The following is a 16843-nucleotide window of genomic DNA, read 5'->3' on the forward strand; positions in this document are numbered from 1 at the left end:
TATGTCGATTCCACCTCCTACATAGTTCAAATTCACTCATTGCTCTCTATTGCCAGGGCCACCACTCTAGTTTAGACCATGTTATCATTGCTGGGACCAATTCAAGAATTGGTTAAATTGGTATGCTTTCTGCAACAGGGCCCTTATCTCTGCTCAACTGATTATCTACATTAAAGCCAGTATATTCTATCTAAAAAGTAAGTCTGGTGACATCATGGTTTCGATTGCCCTTTAGATGCAATCCAAAATCCAAACTAGAGTTTAAAAAACAAAAACACTAAGAACTAGCTCCTACTTATGTCTCTATTTTTGGCATTGGTCCTCCCTCTCACTGACTCTCTACTCTGTCGTATCTCAAATCCTTCCCTATGTACCAAGCATTTATTGTACTTAGGAACAGTTTATATGTCACTCCTTTGTCCATTCCTCCCATTAACACCCATCACTTCCTTAAGGCACCCTTCTCTGACCTCTAGACTAAATTCCCTAGTATGTGCACTCTTTTTCATTTTTCAGAAACTTTATCCCACTATTTATATTCAAGATCTGCTTTTGCCATATGCATATAGGAAGGAAATAGGTCTGTCTGGTGGACATTATATTTCTAGACCAAAATATTTCTAGACCAGACTCTCATACAGATTGTGGGCTATTATTTTTAGTAATCTTGCCATAATTTCTGTGTTATAGTTATTAGCTATCTACATGGACATTAAAGAAAATGTCACTTTGTTACTTAATCTACTCATGGCATGTCTAATTATACATTACAATGAAAATCATGGAAATGTCAAATAGGGCATCTTTGGTCATATAACCCAATAATGAAAAACCTGCCCATCATTTTTTTCCAGTTGCAAGGAATATCATGTCTTTGAACATAGAGAATGAAAATGGAAAGTTTTCTCTTTACCTCCATTATGAAATGTGGTATGTGTCTGTGTGTGTGCATGTGTGTGTGTGCATGTGTGTGTGTGGTAATGCCCACTTTGTTGACAAACATACCCCCTGTCTTATGCCCCTCTCCCCAACAAGGATATGACTTCCATTTTAGGGTGTTCACTCAAGCATATTATTTTAAGGAAATGAAAATAGGTTTGCAGTTTTCATCAATGAAGGAGACAATTTTCAAAGATACTAATTAGCTGTCAGAAGTAGAAAGTTTGTGGCTTAGAGAAATTTTATTTTTTTATATTAAAGTTGGACAAAACTGAGTAATACAAGCTTTTCTAATGTGTTTCTATACCAAAGATAAATACATACTATTTTTCTTTCCAGTGATAACCAACTTGTTTTGTGGAAAGTGAGGTCATTAAAGCATCCAAAATGGTTCCAAATGCCAAGTTTCACACATGACTCTTTGATTCTCAAAGCTGTCATGTGGGTAAAAATCACACTTATCAAAGAAACACGGTAATGACAGCTCAGAGGCTGTGCTGAAACTTGAAAGTAATTGAACCATTTAACCACCGTTTACTTGCTCAGAATTTCTCCTCAGGAATGACCCCATGGCTAAAAGCCTATGTTCTTGTAGCATGATGAATTCATTGCTTTTTGGATAAGCTCAGCCTATTTTGAGGCATCTCCCAAAACTCAGACTATGCCATCTTCCTGGTGCCCCATGGTAAGGTTTTTATCCAAGCTCTACCTTATCTTGAAGTATAGTGGTTCTGGAACAGTCGCCTGCATCAGAAGCACCTAAACTGTTTGTTAAAACACAGATTGTGGGTTCCATAGCCAGAGGTTCTGATTCAGCAGCAGCTGGTGTGGTTGGAGAATTTGCATTTCAAAGATGTTCTCAGTGATGCTGCTCATCCAGGGCCCACACTAAAAATCCCCGTCCTAAAAATATGCCCTTTTCCACAACACCTAGCATTGTTTCCTACCAGATTTATGTAAATGTTAGTTTCCTCTGGGCCATTACAAACACCTTGTTATCCTTTTGTAATTCCTCAGTGCTGGTACTGATAGAAGTATCATGAAAGCCACATTGTCTTTTTAAGTTATCTAAATTTAATTTTAAATTTAAACAACTTCTTTAAAATTATTATTTTTTAATTAGTCACTTTAGAAAAGTGAAAGGGATGAAGTTAATGTTACTAATATATTTTATTGAACTCAGTATACCCCAAATATTTTCATCCAACTTGTAATCAACATAGTAAATATTAATGAGCTATTTTCCCTTTTTTCTTATGTTCAAAGACATATTAAGTCTCTGAAATCTGACATTTCTTACACTTACTAGCCACATTTCCAGTGTCCCATAGGCACAGGTGGCCAGTGGCTACTGTAATAAACAGCACAGCCATAAAATTTTCACTACATTTCCTCATCTCTAAATGACCCGTCTGCTGCATTATCAATTTATAACAGATTTTAAAGGGGGGAAAGGAACCATTACATCATTAAATGTATGCATTGATTTTAAAATGCAATGCCAATATAAGAATTCTCTATTTTTATACATAGAACCATGATGCACTTGCACATATCATGGTGTACTTATTTTTCTCCTGCCACTTTGTCCTATTCATCTCCTCCCCAATCAGCAATCTTTCCGTCCAGCAAGATAATCCATGTTAACAATTTAGTATTGGTACTTCTTTATTTTTTCTCTATTTGCATATAATCCTATACAAACATACAAACAGAAGTTTGTTCATCTATATTTTATTAAAATAGGATCATATTGTACCCGCCTCTCTGTATAATGCCTTTCTTATTTAATAATAACTCAAGAAAATCTCTGCAAGTCAGCTGGTGTTCGTAATTCATTCTGTGTAATGGTTACTGAAGAGTATGGAGCAGCTCACATAATTCATTCAGTATTTCCATTATTGGTGGGCAACGATACTTATCCTATTCTTGTTTTGAGAAAAATACTATAAATATTGAATAGATGATAGGCCAATGGATGGAAGGACAGAGAGATAATTCAGGTATCTAGATAGGTAGATATATATAACAAGCCTGCAGAAAATCCATGTAGAAATGATTGTATTGTTGTATGTTCACTTACTTTGCAAAAAAGCATATACATATTAATTGGCATTAATAAGATTAATTTATTTACTGATATTCTAATTTTTTAATTAGACTGGAAATCAAAAGGCCTGGAATCCATATCCTGCCCCAAGTAGCCTAGATTATAACTCGAGTAATAATAATCAGTATGATAAATAGCAACAACTAACATTTATAGAATGTTAGTATGTGACAGGCACCATTCTAAATACTTTACATGTATTAATTCATTCACTTTTTCAAAATCTCCGTAAGACAGGTACACTTGGGATCCCTGCGTGGCGCAGCGGTTTGGCGCCTGCCTTTGGCCCAGGGCACGATCCTGGAGACCCGGGATCGAATCCCACATCGGGCTCCCAGTGCATGGAGCCTGCTTCTCCCTCTGCCTGTGTCTCTGCCTCTCTCTCTCTCTCTCTGTGTGACTATCATAAATAAATAAAAATTAAAAAAAAAATAAAAAAAAAAAGACAGGTACACTCATTTCAGGATTGTTCCCACTTTACAGCTGGGGACACCGAGATCATATCTCGAGTAAATGGCAGAAATGGGATTGAAACCTAGAGGGTATGACTTGAGGCCTAATCTCTTCACTCAGTAAATAAATTAGTAAATCTCTCCATCTCCTCTCTCTTTGAACCTCAGTGCCCTCAACCGTCAAATGAGTACACTAATGCCAGTTCTAACTTTAGGATTGCTGAGAAGAAATATGAAAGTTATCTGGAAACCATTGAAAGCTCCAACTAGGGGAGGGAGTCTCATTGCAGCTGGGATAATTGGGTAGGAGTATTTCATCATTTGAAGCTAAAACCGATTAGATCAAGTGTTTTATGCAATAGCAAATTAAGCCATCCTCTGACCACACAGTCTCCTGAAGGTGAGCCTGGACATGTATGTCCCACTAATAGGATATGAACTACGCCTGATTCTCCTAGCCTGCCAACGCACCTGGAATGAGAAAAGCAACCAACCTTTACCATTGTGTAAAGGTAAAGTGGCTTGACCACGTCCTTCCTCTCTCTGCTCTGCTCCTTGCATTTTACTTAATTGGAGCACCAGGCTATAAATCTTACATACTTAAGGGCCAGAAAACTCTCTGGAGCTCTCACACTGAAATTTGTGTGGGAGTTCAGCGATATTGAATTTTCAAATAAAATGATTAACAGGCACCTCTAGGGCAGCCTTAGAGAAAACAATCCTTCCTGAATCTTGCCACCTTCATCTGAGGAAGCTTTTTGTTCTGAGGTTTAATAAAATGGTTGGAAAGTAACCTAGGGATGGGTGAGGAAAAGCAGGTAGAAAGAGGAAAAGCAGGCATTCTCCAGGCTGGAAGCTCCTTTCAGAGACTCTGTCCGGGGCCTGACAGGGCTCTTGGAACATGATACTGGGGGGTTTCAGTCACTTATTTTCTTTTAAGATTTTATTTATTTATTCATGAAAGATGCAGAGAGAAAGAAGCAGAGACACAGGCAGAGGGAGAAGCAGGCTTCCTGCAGGGAGGCTGAGGAAGGACTTGATCCCAGGACCCTGGGATCACCACCTGAGCCAAAGGCAGATGCTCAACCACTGAGCCACCCAGGTGGCTTAAATTTTAACTGCAATCAGCTCCCATTATTTTTTTTAGAACCATTTTCTCCAAGATTTTAATAGTTGAAAATGGGTGTACACCTGACCAGAAAGCCTATTTCCTTTTCCATAGCATAATAGCATCTATCAGACTTCATGAAGCAGAGAATTAAGATCAGTTAAAAGGAAGAACATAATCCCATCCAATTCTACCCGCAGACTGAGGCCTACAAGCCTACTATTTGCTGAAACACTGATTTAGATGCCCTGCCAAAGAAATATAGAATGTTTATGGCCTCACACAATAGGAATCTGCCTCATTTATGCAGCAGGAAGATCATTTACAACCAATTTCTAAAAGACACCAAGCGTCAATAATAAATTTTCAAATCAAGGCCAGAAATTGCAATACTCAAAAGGGGACCATTAAGCAATATGAAGTTGTTGTCAGAAGGAGGATTTTCAGGGGCGCCATACCAATTTATAATCCAGAAGCATCTATAAAGTAGTCATGACCGGCCTGGTTTTCCTAGTCTCTGGGAAGGAAGAGGCTTGGCTGTAAAGAGGGTCTGGGTCGACAAGCAACAAGGACAGGGCATCTCCCACTGAGACAGCGCAGTGCCAGGCTGGCTGCCCTCCGAGGTGATTGCTAGAACCACACTGCCTTCTCAGCCAGATCCGCTTCTTGGGAGCAATTCACACTTTGTGGTTACAGAGAAGAGGATGAATAAAGCTGCTGGAGGGGATTTTATAGCCAGATCTTCCCCTTTACATTCACCCTTTTGCCTACTCACCCCTTTACCTATGCACACAAACACACACCCATACACACACGCACCTACCTTCCTCTGTCTCTCCCTCTCTTTCCTCTCTCTTAAGAAACAGGAATTTAAATATGCTAGCCTTTTCTCTCTAAAACATCCCACAACATCCTAGTGTTACTAGGTGCTATTAAAACTTGGAGGAAATGAAAAGTAGGTCCTAGTCACAGAGAAGATTGAGCTTTTTTTTTTTTAAGATTTTATTTATTTATTCATGAGAAAGGCAGACACACAGGCAGAGGGGAAGCAGGCTCCCTGTCAGGAGCCTGATGTGGGACTCGATCCCAGGACCCGTGACCATGACCTGAGCCAAAGGCAAACGCTCAACCACCGAGCCACCCAAGTGCCTGAAAAGATCGACGTCTGGGATGGACACTGCAACGTGGCTGTGTATCCCAGTTCCATCTCTGACGAGCTGTGTGGCTTTCTCAAAGTCACTTGAAACATTTCTAGGTCTCCTCGTCTGTCTTATAAAACAAAATTGTAGTGCATGGGAGGAAGAAATAAGGTCGTGCATGAAAATTCTTTTTTTTTTTTTTTCCGTGAAAATCCTTAAAAAGAATTCAAAAAGTAATAACGGAATTCAGCAACATCACCTGGATCTGGATTTTGTCCCAGTTCCCTGTGACAGAAAACTAGGAGTCAGCAGCAGGAGGGTGTCTGATTCTGAGTGGCATTGGAGGAAGTAACGGCACACACAAAGGAGGACTCTCTTCAAGGAAAGTAGTCAACCAGGGGTCAGAATAAGAGAGCTGAAATGTAAGCTCTCCCGCCATGTGTTCTCTGCCTTTTGTCAAGTCCCTTAATCTCTCTGAGCTTTCCTTCCCTCACCTGTGCAATGGGATCTGTGATAACCAGCTTACAGCATTAGAGGGAATATGAAATAAGAAGACATATATAAACACGTTCTGTCAACTCTAAGACGTTTCCTCACTCTTGGTCTGGCCCCAGACTACACTGTCTTGTTCACTTTCTTCAGGGAATGGCTCCAAGCGGCCATGTTGGTTTTTGTACTTTGTTTTGGATTCACCCCATTAGAATATCAACTCCCTGAAGGCAGAAGCTTTGTCTTATTAACAACTGTATCACTCGTGTTTACAGCAATCCCGTTCTGAATATTTATCTTGTGTTCCAATTGCTAGACAAGCACACTGGCAGTTGGCCCAGGGGGGAAAAAAAAATTTGAAGCTGGTGAAGTTTGCCTTCACTGACCTATCTCTCCTCATCCTTCTTAGCATCAGAAATGAACAACTGCCTCTTTCCTATGACTGGGGAATCTTCTATGCAGAAAGAAAGCCTAACTCCCCCCAGAGAAGTTACAGCTACCAGGTATTTGTAAGCCAGCTTCCCTTGAGGCTGGGGTGCAGGCACTTGACTAACCTCCATCTCCACACTCACCTGCTGTAGACGCTGACCTGTAAACTGGTCATTTCAAGAAGCAATGGCCAGACTGGTAAGAGAGGCAGCTGTGCTGATAGTTCTAGCAGCGGCATCCGGGGTCCTGGGTTGGTGATACTGAGGGAGGAGGCTGCTCTAATTGTCACAAAGGTATATTTTTTACTGGATCAGATCTGTGGCAAGAGTTTGGCCCTTGTTCCTAAATGTATTACCTCCAAGCTTTGTTCTTTTTGGTATTCTAGATATTGTCTATGTAAAACTTCCTTTAGTTAGTGTATTTTAAATTATCTAAAAATGGTTTTGTTGTTTGATAAGATCCTCCTCTACCCCAAACAGCCCAGTATCTCCATCAGATTGCATGTGATCCTGGTCCCCTAAGGGACTCCTATTAAGCATTCCTACTAGAAATTACCTCCCTTCTCCAGCCTTTCTCCTTCCTCCCAGATCAAACTGGACGTTTCCTGGAGCATTTTCCCTTAGGACCTTACTTTGTATAGGAATAATATGATCCATTAACTTAAGGCAATGTGTTAATTGCTGACACGAACTTAGTATTACCCCTGCATCTTAGCAGACACTTTTAATGTATCAAAGCAAAGGAGAAAGGAATATATTTTTATCATCAGCCTGTGCCCCGGCCTGTGAGGGTTCTACTTTTTGTCTGCAATCACAAAGGTCCTGCCTCTATCTAGACGTCTCATATCTAGTCCAACCACAGGTGTCCCATGGACCAAGCATTCAATGACACTGGTGCAGTTTATTGAATCGATGTCTACTTCGTGATTATACACGTATACATGCCCACCCCTACTGAAAATACTTCAATGGCTTTCCATTGCCAAAATAATGCCAGCAAGATCATAGAATTCCTGAATACCTAACAACTATCTCTTGCAAGCCAACATGAACCAACAGCTCCAGCACAGCACTCTTCTCCCAGCCACTCCTTACTACACACATCACTCTACCCCACAGCTTTTTCCACTTCCTCAGTGAGTCACATTCTCCCTTCTCTCCACACATACACCAAATCTCTCCATGGACCCATGGGTCAGGATCTCTGTTACAACCTTCCTCAGCTCTGAGATCCTCTCCTTCTGAACTTTATTTCAGTTTATGCATTTGTTCCTTCATTCAACCAATGTGATGTTAAACATCATAAGCAAGCATGATTCTGCAGGAGATGTGATCAGAGTAGCTATGGGCTTCCTTTTCTATGTAGTTTCTATAAACCCTTTAATGCAGGAAATTTCAGGGCTTGGTAAGAAAAGAGAACTTTAGTGGCTGAGCAAATCTGCTCAGTTCTTACAACCACAAACATGATAGAATCTATTTTCTCCTGGTTTCTTAGATTACTGAAGCTGGAAGGAATCACTCCAAATGCTTTCCCTCTGATCCCCATACTCTATGCAGATGCCTCATAAGCTATCTCTGCAAGGTTAAAGTCGGAAGATGGGAAAAACATCCTCCTGGAAAGATAGAGCTACAGGCTCCTCATAGCCATCTCACCGGAGAAGCTCTGCTGTTATATATTTCATATTGCTCTCACTTATAAGATTTTTGAATAATTCCTATTATGAAAAAGAAAATGTTTGCAAACCAGTTTTTATTGTGTAGGTGTGCAAATGAAGTACTTAAAAAGTACAGAATAGAGAAAATTGTGTTTCATGGAAAATTTTTGTGTAAGTATCCCTCGCCTGCTTTTCCTTCTTCCCTCCTTACTCCAACTCCCAGTAAATATTTGAATTGCCTTTCCAATTTTATTGCATTTCCAAAAATATGAATCCTTTCTGAGACTAGACCATATGGGCTCCAATCAGTATTTGGGTTACACAGTGCTTGCTTAAGGTCACACAGATAATCAATCACAGCACTACGACTTGAATCAGGACTTCTGAGTCATAGTTCACTTTCATTCTGCTTCTTAGTTGGTATACTTCTAGCACCAGTGGGAATTTCGCTGCTGCCCAAAGGAAAACAAAAGTCTCACCATCCAAGCATTCCTCCATGGGAAATTTCTTTCAGTTGTTAGATAAATAGTGTTTTCTGGAGACTGTAAGGTTACACAATAAAAAATAAATAAATAAATCTGATAAAGATCTATAGAAAAACAGTCTCACTTCTATCTAGCCATCAAGTTTCTTAACTCAGCATGCATCCTTAATACTAAAACCAACTGGACTTCTAAATTCTGATCAGATGCGCAGGATCTGGTCTGCAGTGTGCTCCTGGTCACCTGCCTCTTTTTGTGGGCAATTAAAAGCATCCTTACAGATCAGAAAATTTGAGTTCATATCCCATTGGTGTCACTTCCTAGACCTGTGATCTCAGGCAAGTTATTTTCCATCTCAGAGGCTCAGAGGTAGCCATGCAAATCATATAAGGTGCACTAAGGGTGAGAATGTGCACCTTACATGGCTAATTGGAAAGATTGAATGAGACATATTCTTGGCATGAAGTAAGTGCTCAAGAAGTTATTGCTATGTTACTTCTAATTGACAAATATTTCTATACCAATACTATTAGGACTAAGCCTGATATATATGTAAGGCCTGATCTATTAGTTCAGGAAATAATTTTGCTTCCATTATACAACTAGTTAGTTCATACTACTTAATTTAGTTAAATAAGATGTGCTGAGTTTTTAAATATGTGCCAAACATCAGACCATAAGAAATGACAGAGATTCAGTTCCTGTTTTTAAGGAGCTGACAATTTGAAACACACCGGACAGATGACACCTCCTATGTTCTTAAAGATGTCTTAGAGAGATCTCACCACACAGCTGGCTACTCAGTTCTCATTTCTCTGAACGATTCCTCTGTGTGTGTGTGTTTCCAATTCCCTGAGAATCAATGTATCTCCATCTCCTCTTATTTTAGGTGTCAGAAAAAGGAAAGAACAGTTGGTCACCATTCTTCACATAATAAGCCTTAATTCCCTGAGAGTTATTGAGTTATTTCTCTGTCTTCCCTTTCAAGATTAAATAATTCCAATCCCTTTAACCTTTTCTCACAGGTCCTATCTGCCAGCCTTCAGTTTAATCATTTCACTGCTCCCCTCTGGAATCTCTCCAAGTCTTCTGCACTAAATATGTTGCTTTTGCTGTTGAGTTTACTCTTCTAAGCAACTTATTCTTCCACATAAACCGAGACAAAAGGAAAGCATCTCCGAAAGAAAAGAAAGAGAATAGATAGAAGGATCGATTTCTTACGTAGGGAACTCATATAGCACACTCAGGTTACTTGAAGCCAAGTAACATTTGTTGTCATCACTATTAAGGAGGAAGGGACAAAACCAGAACAGTCTCCACATAGTGCCAATCATTCTGCTTGACAATTATCTAAATTACTTTTAAGCAGATAAGACTATGAACCACAAACTTGAAGCTTTAGTTACACCTGAAATTCTCAGAAGGGTGCTAATAAAATTACTGTTCGTGAGATCAAATAGGAATTTTTGATTCTGTAAAATACCTCTGGCTGCCAAGTTGACCATTGAGGTGGTTATGTTATTTATATAGGCTGTGACTTTGTTCAATCCTGGCAAAGCACAAAGGATCTTTCTTTGCATTCTACTAATGTAAATTAATATTTTCTGAGCTGAGAAAGCAGCAAATTCTAAAGGGTTCTTAAGAAATGACTTAGAGAGGCTGATCAAATACACACTGATCCTAGTATGACACCAACACATTCAGAAAGGAGCACATGGGAGAGTTAGAGCTTTAGTAAAGTCTCTCCTCAAGACATGCACAGTGACTTGTCAGAAATCTTTTGCAAAGATCCTTCCCTGCTTTCTTCTCTTATTGCAATATTGAGCTGAAAACCTGCCCCCCGTGAGCCAGCAGGATGTCTGTGCTTACTCACATACACACACACTTAAGATTCTGCTGACAAGTTTCCAAAGCCCCCGAAGTAACTGAGAAAACTCTTTAGTAGATCACATTCTGCTTTTTCCAGGGACTTCTTTGTTTTGAACCCACTATTTAGAAAAAAAAAAAAAATTTTTTTTTTCTTTCCCATCTGTTAAAGTAAAAAGTATACAATTGGGTGAAAAGAGTTAATTAGAGTGAGGAGGTAGAGAAACTACTGCTTCCTCTGGGGTGGCTCCAGGAAAACAGGTGGTAGTGGTCATCGAGTTTGATTTCTGAAACTAGTTTGGCTCTGTCCAGATCCTGGCTGGGCTGAGAGAGGTCTGTCAACAACAGCAGCCATGAGACAACCAACTACATTCTGAAAAAGCCTCCTTGCCAAGTTCTCCGCAGATTCCCTGGATTCTGGGTCCAGAACAAATTAATGATTTTGTGTCGAACCTTCCCCAGGGGGGTGTAGTCCCAAAGACTGTTCAATCTATCAAACAATGACTAAAATTCTAAAACAGTGATCCTTAAATAATCAGTAGTTAGGACGGCCAGGAGCTTATAACCACAGCATCCTAACAAGAAGCACCATTCTGGGTGAAAGCAGAGAGTTTGCTAGCTGTTTAATTGTCAGTGATGACTCATTATATCCCTCATACTCTTGCTGGTCTGTTCTCTAAAGAACCAGGCAGAAGCACACATTCCGGGGTGTTTTCCACCAAATGAAGGAAAGGCATAGGTACACAAAGGCCATTGGCAAGTGTAGGCACAACTGAGGTCTGGGAACTCTAAAACAATGGATGATTAAAGCCCTAGCATATTAAATAGATTTGTGATGATACATTATAACTTCATAGTTACCATTTTTATGAAAGATTTCAATTATGAAGTGGAACTACAAATCACCTCTGATTTCATTTATTTGTTGGTAAACATAATCTCGTAAATTCTTATCAAGTGGTAAGAAAGTGAAAGCAGAGCACTGATATTGATGTATGTTACTTGGTAGTGGTTATGGAAAGTGGCCAGTAATGCTGGGTTGATAAATCATGAGTAGACACGATTTGCTCTCTTTATCCAAATATGTAATTCGGAGACGTATACCAAATTGTTTCAAGGAAACTGCAATTTGCACCATGCCACTGTAATCCATTGCACCTTGGGAAGCAATTTTTATTCCATTTGATTTTGAGAAATAATATTACCAAAACTGAATACCGGCATTTGCAGATTGGGGAGAAAGAGAAAGTAAGGGAAAGGAGAGAAAGATAAGAAAAAAAAAAAAAAAAAACTAAGATTGGTGAATTTAAAAAATATCCATCTCTACTGAACAGGTAACATTTTTCAGTAAAGTTTTTCTGCATCCTGAAAAAAGTAAAATAAAATTCATGCTGACTTTCAAAAGCCAACCATTTAGGTCATTCTTTAAAAAAAAAAAAAAAAGAAAAGAAAAGAAAAAAAGATAGCCAGCAGATTAAAGGAGCTCCATTTATAAAAATCAAATGGACCTCTAACAAAGCTCATTTGGGACATGAATAAATCATCTGGTCATGAATTATTTATTGTTATCAAGAAACAAGCTGGGGATTCCAGGAACTGGGCTTTGGGGAGGTGTTGAAGCCAGGCAATGAGCAAGTTCATTGTCACCTACCCGCCACGGGAAGTGGGAGGACAGGCCACGGGGTATCATCATCATCTGATGCAGACCATGCAAGGCCCCCACTTGAGTTTCAGGGGATGCTTCAGCAGCATTTACACCCCAGAGCATAAAGTAAATAGAGTTTGATCTGTAGAATTCTACTTTAGAAAACTGCAAATACTCGGTAACAGACAATAAGATTTTTTTTTTTGAGCACTGATCTTTTTTTTTTTTTTTTTTAAATATACATAGGGAAGATGAGCTCTGTGCACAAGAGTAGAGGTTGAAGGTTTACATTTAAGGGAGCTGGCTAGAAAATACCTGAGTAATACACTGTGAAGAGTCGTCGGACCTACTCATTCCTGGCTTTGGGGGGTTGGCTTTCTACTGGGGCTGGGGCGAGAAGAGAAAAAGGGAGCCTCTCCGATTTAATCAACTAATCAACGTATATGTGTGTTCCAGGTCCAAACTGCTTTGCAGGAACAACAATAATCCCGGCTGGCATTGAAGTGAAAGTGGATGAATGTAACATCTGTCACTGTCACAACGGGGACTGGTGGAAGCCTGCTCAGTGTTCAAAACGCGAATGCCAAGGCAAGCAGACTGTGTAGGAAAAATCCCCCACCGATGAGGAGTTCCTAGGAGAGGATGCTATGGCTTCTACACTGCACACGTTTGAAACAAAACAAAACAAAACAAACTCCTGCCAGCTACAACAGGGTCACCAGCAAAACCTTTTGGGGTTGACAAAAGTGAATATTTTACTAAGAGGAAATTTCTCTCTTTCTCTCTTGCTATATAAAGTATATATAGTAGACGGCTACCGAAACCGCTTTTGTAACTGTCCATGCTTGATGGAGACTTGACCACTGGATTTCTGAAACGAAAAGGAAGAAACAGCCTCGTACAGGCTCCTTCTCTGGTGACACCTCTAGCCTGCCAGCTCAGCGTCCGCCGATCTGCTTCATTTTTACTCTTCTGTACATCATCACCATGGCATTTTTCTCTTGTAGAATTTCTTTTTCATATTTAGAGTCTAAGGGGCCAGAGTTGACTGCACAGTTAAGCTTGGAGTTGTGTCATATAACCTTTAGCAAAGGGACCTCAGGGGTGAGCACCCTTCCTGACCAGGAAGACGCAGGAGCATCCGACCAATCTCTCCCCTCGGGGGAAACATGCCCTGCAGGGTCAGAAAAAGAGAGGTACATACAGGTGGCCCCAAGGCTGGGGCAGGGTGGGGAACCGAAGCTTGGTGCAGTTAAGTGGGAGATCGCAATTGAATTCTCACAAACCACACATCTCAGACACAAAACCTTGAAACTGCCAATCAAAAACTAATATGTGAAGAACACCATGAGCTTGACTAAAGCATCCAAAGGGAGCCAGGAATTCACAATTGTAGCATTAACCACCAGATTTTCTCATGCCGCTGAATTTCGGTTTGGTTCGTAGCTTAACACTCTAAACCCACTCGGTCGCCTGGCACTACACACACCAGACCCAGAGCGAGTAGCCCCACTGTGCATCTGAACCCTTCTGAACACCCCTGGCTTTTGAGTTCAGATTTGGCTGAAAGCCAGGGGTACCCACAGGCAGTTTTTATGGTTTGGGACTGTGTTTGCCATGTTTAAGTAATGACCACTCAGCCCTATGTCTAAAACACAGATTCAGGACACTCTTTCCACCTCAAGTGCTGATTTAAATTAAAGCTTAGGGTAGAGTGGGTCTTGCACAATACAATTCCATTTGTTGAACATTTTTTTAAAATGTATATATTAGATACTGAACAACTAAAGTGAACCTTTGAAGCGTCTCAAGGTTGCCCTGGTAATGCTGCTCGTATAGTAACAGAAAAAAAAATAAAATACACAGGGTATCTGATGCCACCTCGAGTCAAGTGCATATTTGGCGATTCTTGAAACCACAGGGCACAGTTAGTTGCTTATTCTGCTCTCCTGTCTTGAAAACCCTGGCGCAGGTCTGGCAGGGTCCTTGAGGAAACTTTAAGGTCGTCTTCGTTATCAATGTTCTTTCCTTTCCCGCCCCCCACCCCAGCCTGGGCTTTGCCATAGCTCTTGCGGAGTGCCACATTCTAGAACAAGCTTTCTCAAGCTTAAATCTGTTGACATCTTGGGCCAGATGACTCACTGTTGTTGGGGGCTGCCCTGTGCGTTTTTAGGATGTTTAGTGACATCGTTGGCCTCTAGCCGCTAAATGCCAACAGCAACACCCTATAACAACAGATAGTCTCCAGGCATTGCCAAAGGTCCCCAGGGAGTGGGGAAGGGACAAAACGTCACCTGGTTGAGGATCAATGGTTTAGGATAATCAGCACAGAGTGGTTTCTGCCCACGTGGCATACCAAGCAAGCTCTGGCTGGGCCTGTGGCTTGGGTGAGCCTCTAAGCCCTTTGGGACATGCACAGTCAGCAGCCCCAAGGGAGACAGGTCAACCTCCCCCCAGTGGAGTGATGCTTCTATGGTCATAGGTCCACCCCCACGACATACTTCTTTAGTCTCATCAGCTGGGTTTTCATTTAAAATGGTCAGCCTCTCCTCCCTGGAAGCACCTCCAGTCATCGAGAAAGAGTTGTCATTTCCAAAGCTAACGTGTTGACAAGTCGGACCCGACACTTCTCACGTACACTGTGCTTGTGTATGATACAAACAGCCATGCTGGCGCCATCGGAGGAAGAACATCCCGCCGCCTTCCCTTAGAACACCAATTTGCAGCAAGGTTGGTGCCTTTTGTTGCCACCATGGATACATCATATAGACAGTCATGAATCATTCATGAACAATTCTGCATGATTTATTCCTGCACTCCAAAGCAAAGGCATTCCATACTTCAGCTTGTGTCTAGACAGAGATGTATTATAGAGCTTGCTTTGCCCTGAGGTTGCCTGGTGCCAGCTTCAAAACTCCACACTCTTGGAAAGAAATAATAATAATAAATGACAGGAATAAGGTTTGAAACCCAGAAAATATCATTAATAGAGCCATGTAGCATAGTACCCTCTCTATTATTAAGGAGTTACTATGTCCTTTCTAGGAAACAGAGAGTGCAACTGGGGAGCCAGGCGTCAATTTGCATCAAAGTCTTGGCACAGTGATAGTTGCAGCAAGAACTTACTAGAATGGAGTGTAATATCCATCAAGAAGCTCTTTGCAGAGTTTGTGGAATGAAGGCTACTCTGTGGTCTCTGTTACCAGCCAGAGAGAGGGATTTTTCTATTATTATTATTATTTTTGTCGTTGTTGTTGTTGTTGGATTTTCTTTTTCCTCTGAGTTTCACTACACGCTGTTTCCTTTAAGACTTTGTAGCACTGACATTTTTCTCCCTGTAGGGAGAGATGAACCTATACTGTGACAGAATTTCTCATAAACCGATAAACATTTTACAACTTCCTTCTACCCAGGTCATTGAGAAATTCTTTCCAAACTCTGAACAACAGAGTTCTGGTCTCATCTGTTTCGTTTTCTTTTTTTTTCTCTTGAAGGCTTTGTTTGCAGCTCCACTGTCCATGTCTCCCATTCCTCCTCTGTCCTTGGTTCTCGGCTTTAACTACAGCTTTGTTTAAATAAGGGATCAACATCCTGTTTGTCAGCTGATGCCTGTTAAAAAAAACGATTCAGTTTCCAAAATCTTTGAAAAATGGTGTGCCTGAAAACTAGTGAGGAAAAAAAAAAAAAAAAAACACAACACAACTAAACACTAAACTGTAAAAAGGGGATTCTAGCAACAATATTTGATGTGTAAAAGACTATATTATTAAAAAATTATTTTGTTAAATATAAAGTGTGTTAACCAGCAAACATTGTTTGTGGTATATTTTTCCTTCCAAAATTCTCTCTCCTCTCTACCCTCATCATTTAATAACGAATCCTCAGTGACTTCTGTCATCTGAAAGTACATGTGTCATTAGAGCTACATTCAATTAGATTTAAGCATCAGCTGTAGCATTTGCCTGCGTACACTTTCATTTTTCATAACGTAAGGCTGGGCTGACTTGAGGATCAGACAGGAAGCTTAAAAAAAAACAAAAAAAAAACCAGCAGTGAGAGTGTGATAGGAAAAAATATTTTCCTGACCCTGCATCCATACACAATACTAATGACAATCTATAATTATTGAGTGCCTGGCTCTGTTGGCTGGCCCTGAGCTGGGCACCAAACCCATAGTATCCTGTTCAAGCCACACAGCAAAGCCTGCCAAGGAGGGGTTCTTATTCTGGCTGCTTTGCTAATGAGGAAACCAGAACACAGAGAGGTTAAGTGATTGGCCCAAAGTCATAGGTTAGCTAAGTGGCAACACAAGGATTTTGTATTATAAATATATGCAAATATACGTGAAAATCAGGAAATCATATGTAAAAAAAAAATCAATAGTCCATTTGCACACTGCCCAGACTCAACAGTTTTCAAGATTTTGCATAATCCTTCAACCATTTTTTTTCTTCCCCTGAGTATCTCAAAAATTTTATGTATTTTAGAGAGAGAGAGTATGAGCAAGGGGAGGGGCAGAGGAAGGGGGGT

At 40.4% G+C, this 16843-nt stretch overlaps 1 protein-coding gene across 1 annotated transcript in view; it reads left to right on the top strand.

The window, feature by feature from the left end:
* Positions 1–16005, top strand: part of VWC2L (von Willebrand factor C domain containing 2 like) — a 154824-nt gene extending 138819 nt beyond the window's left edge. The window contains exon 4 of the mRNA XM_038585676.1: positions 12770–16005. Coding sequence (XP_038441604.1) covers positions 12770–12918 — 149 coding nt within the window. The 3' untranslated portion in view covers positions 12919–16005. The remainder of the gene's footprint in view (positions 1–12769) is intronic.
* The last annotated feature ends 838 nt before the right edge of the window (positions 16006–16843 follow it).

The sequence above is a fragment of the Canis lupus genome, chromosome 37 (assembly GCF_011100685.1).
Source record: "Canis lupus familiaris isolate Mischka breed German Shepherd chromosome 37, alternate assembly UU_Cfam_GSD_1.0, whole genome shotgun sequence".
NCBI lineage: Eukaryota > Metazoa > Chordata > Mammalia > Carnivora > Canidae > Canis > Canis lupus.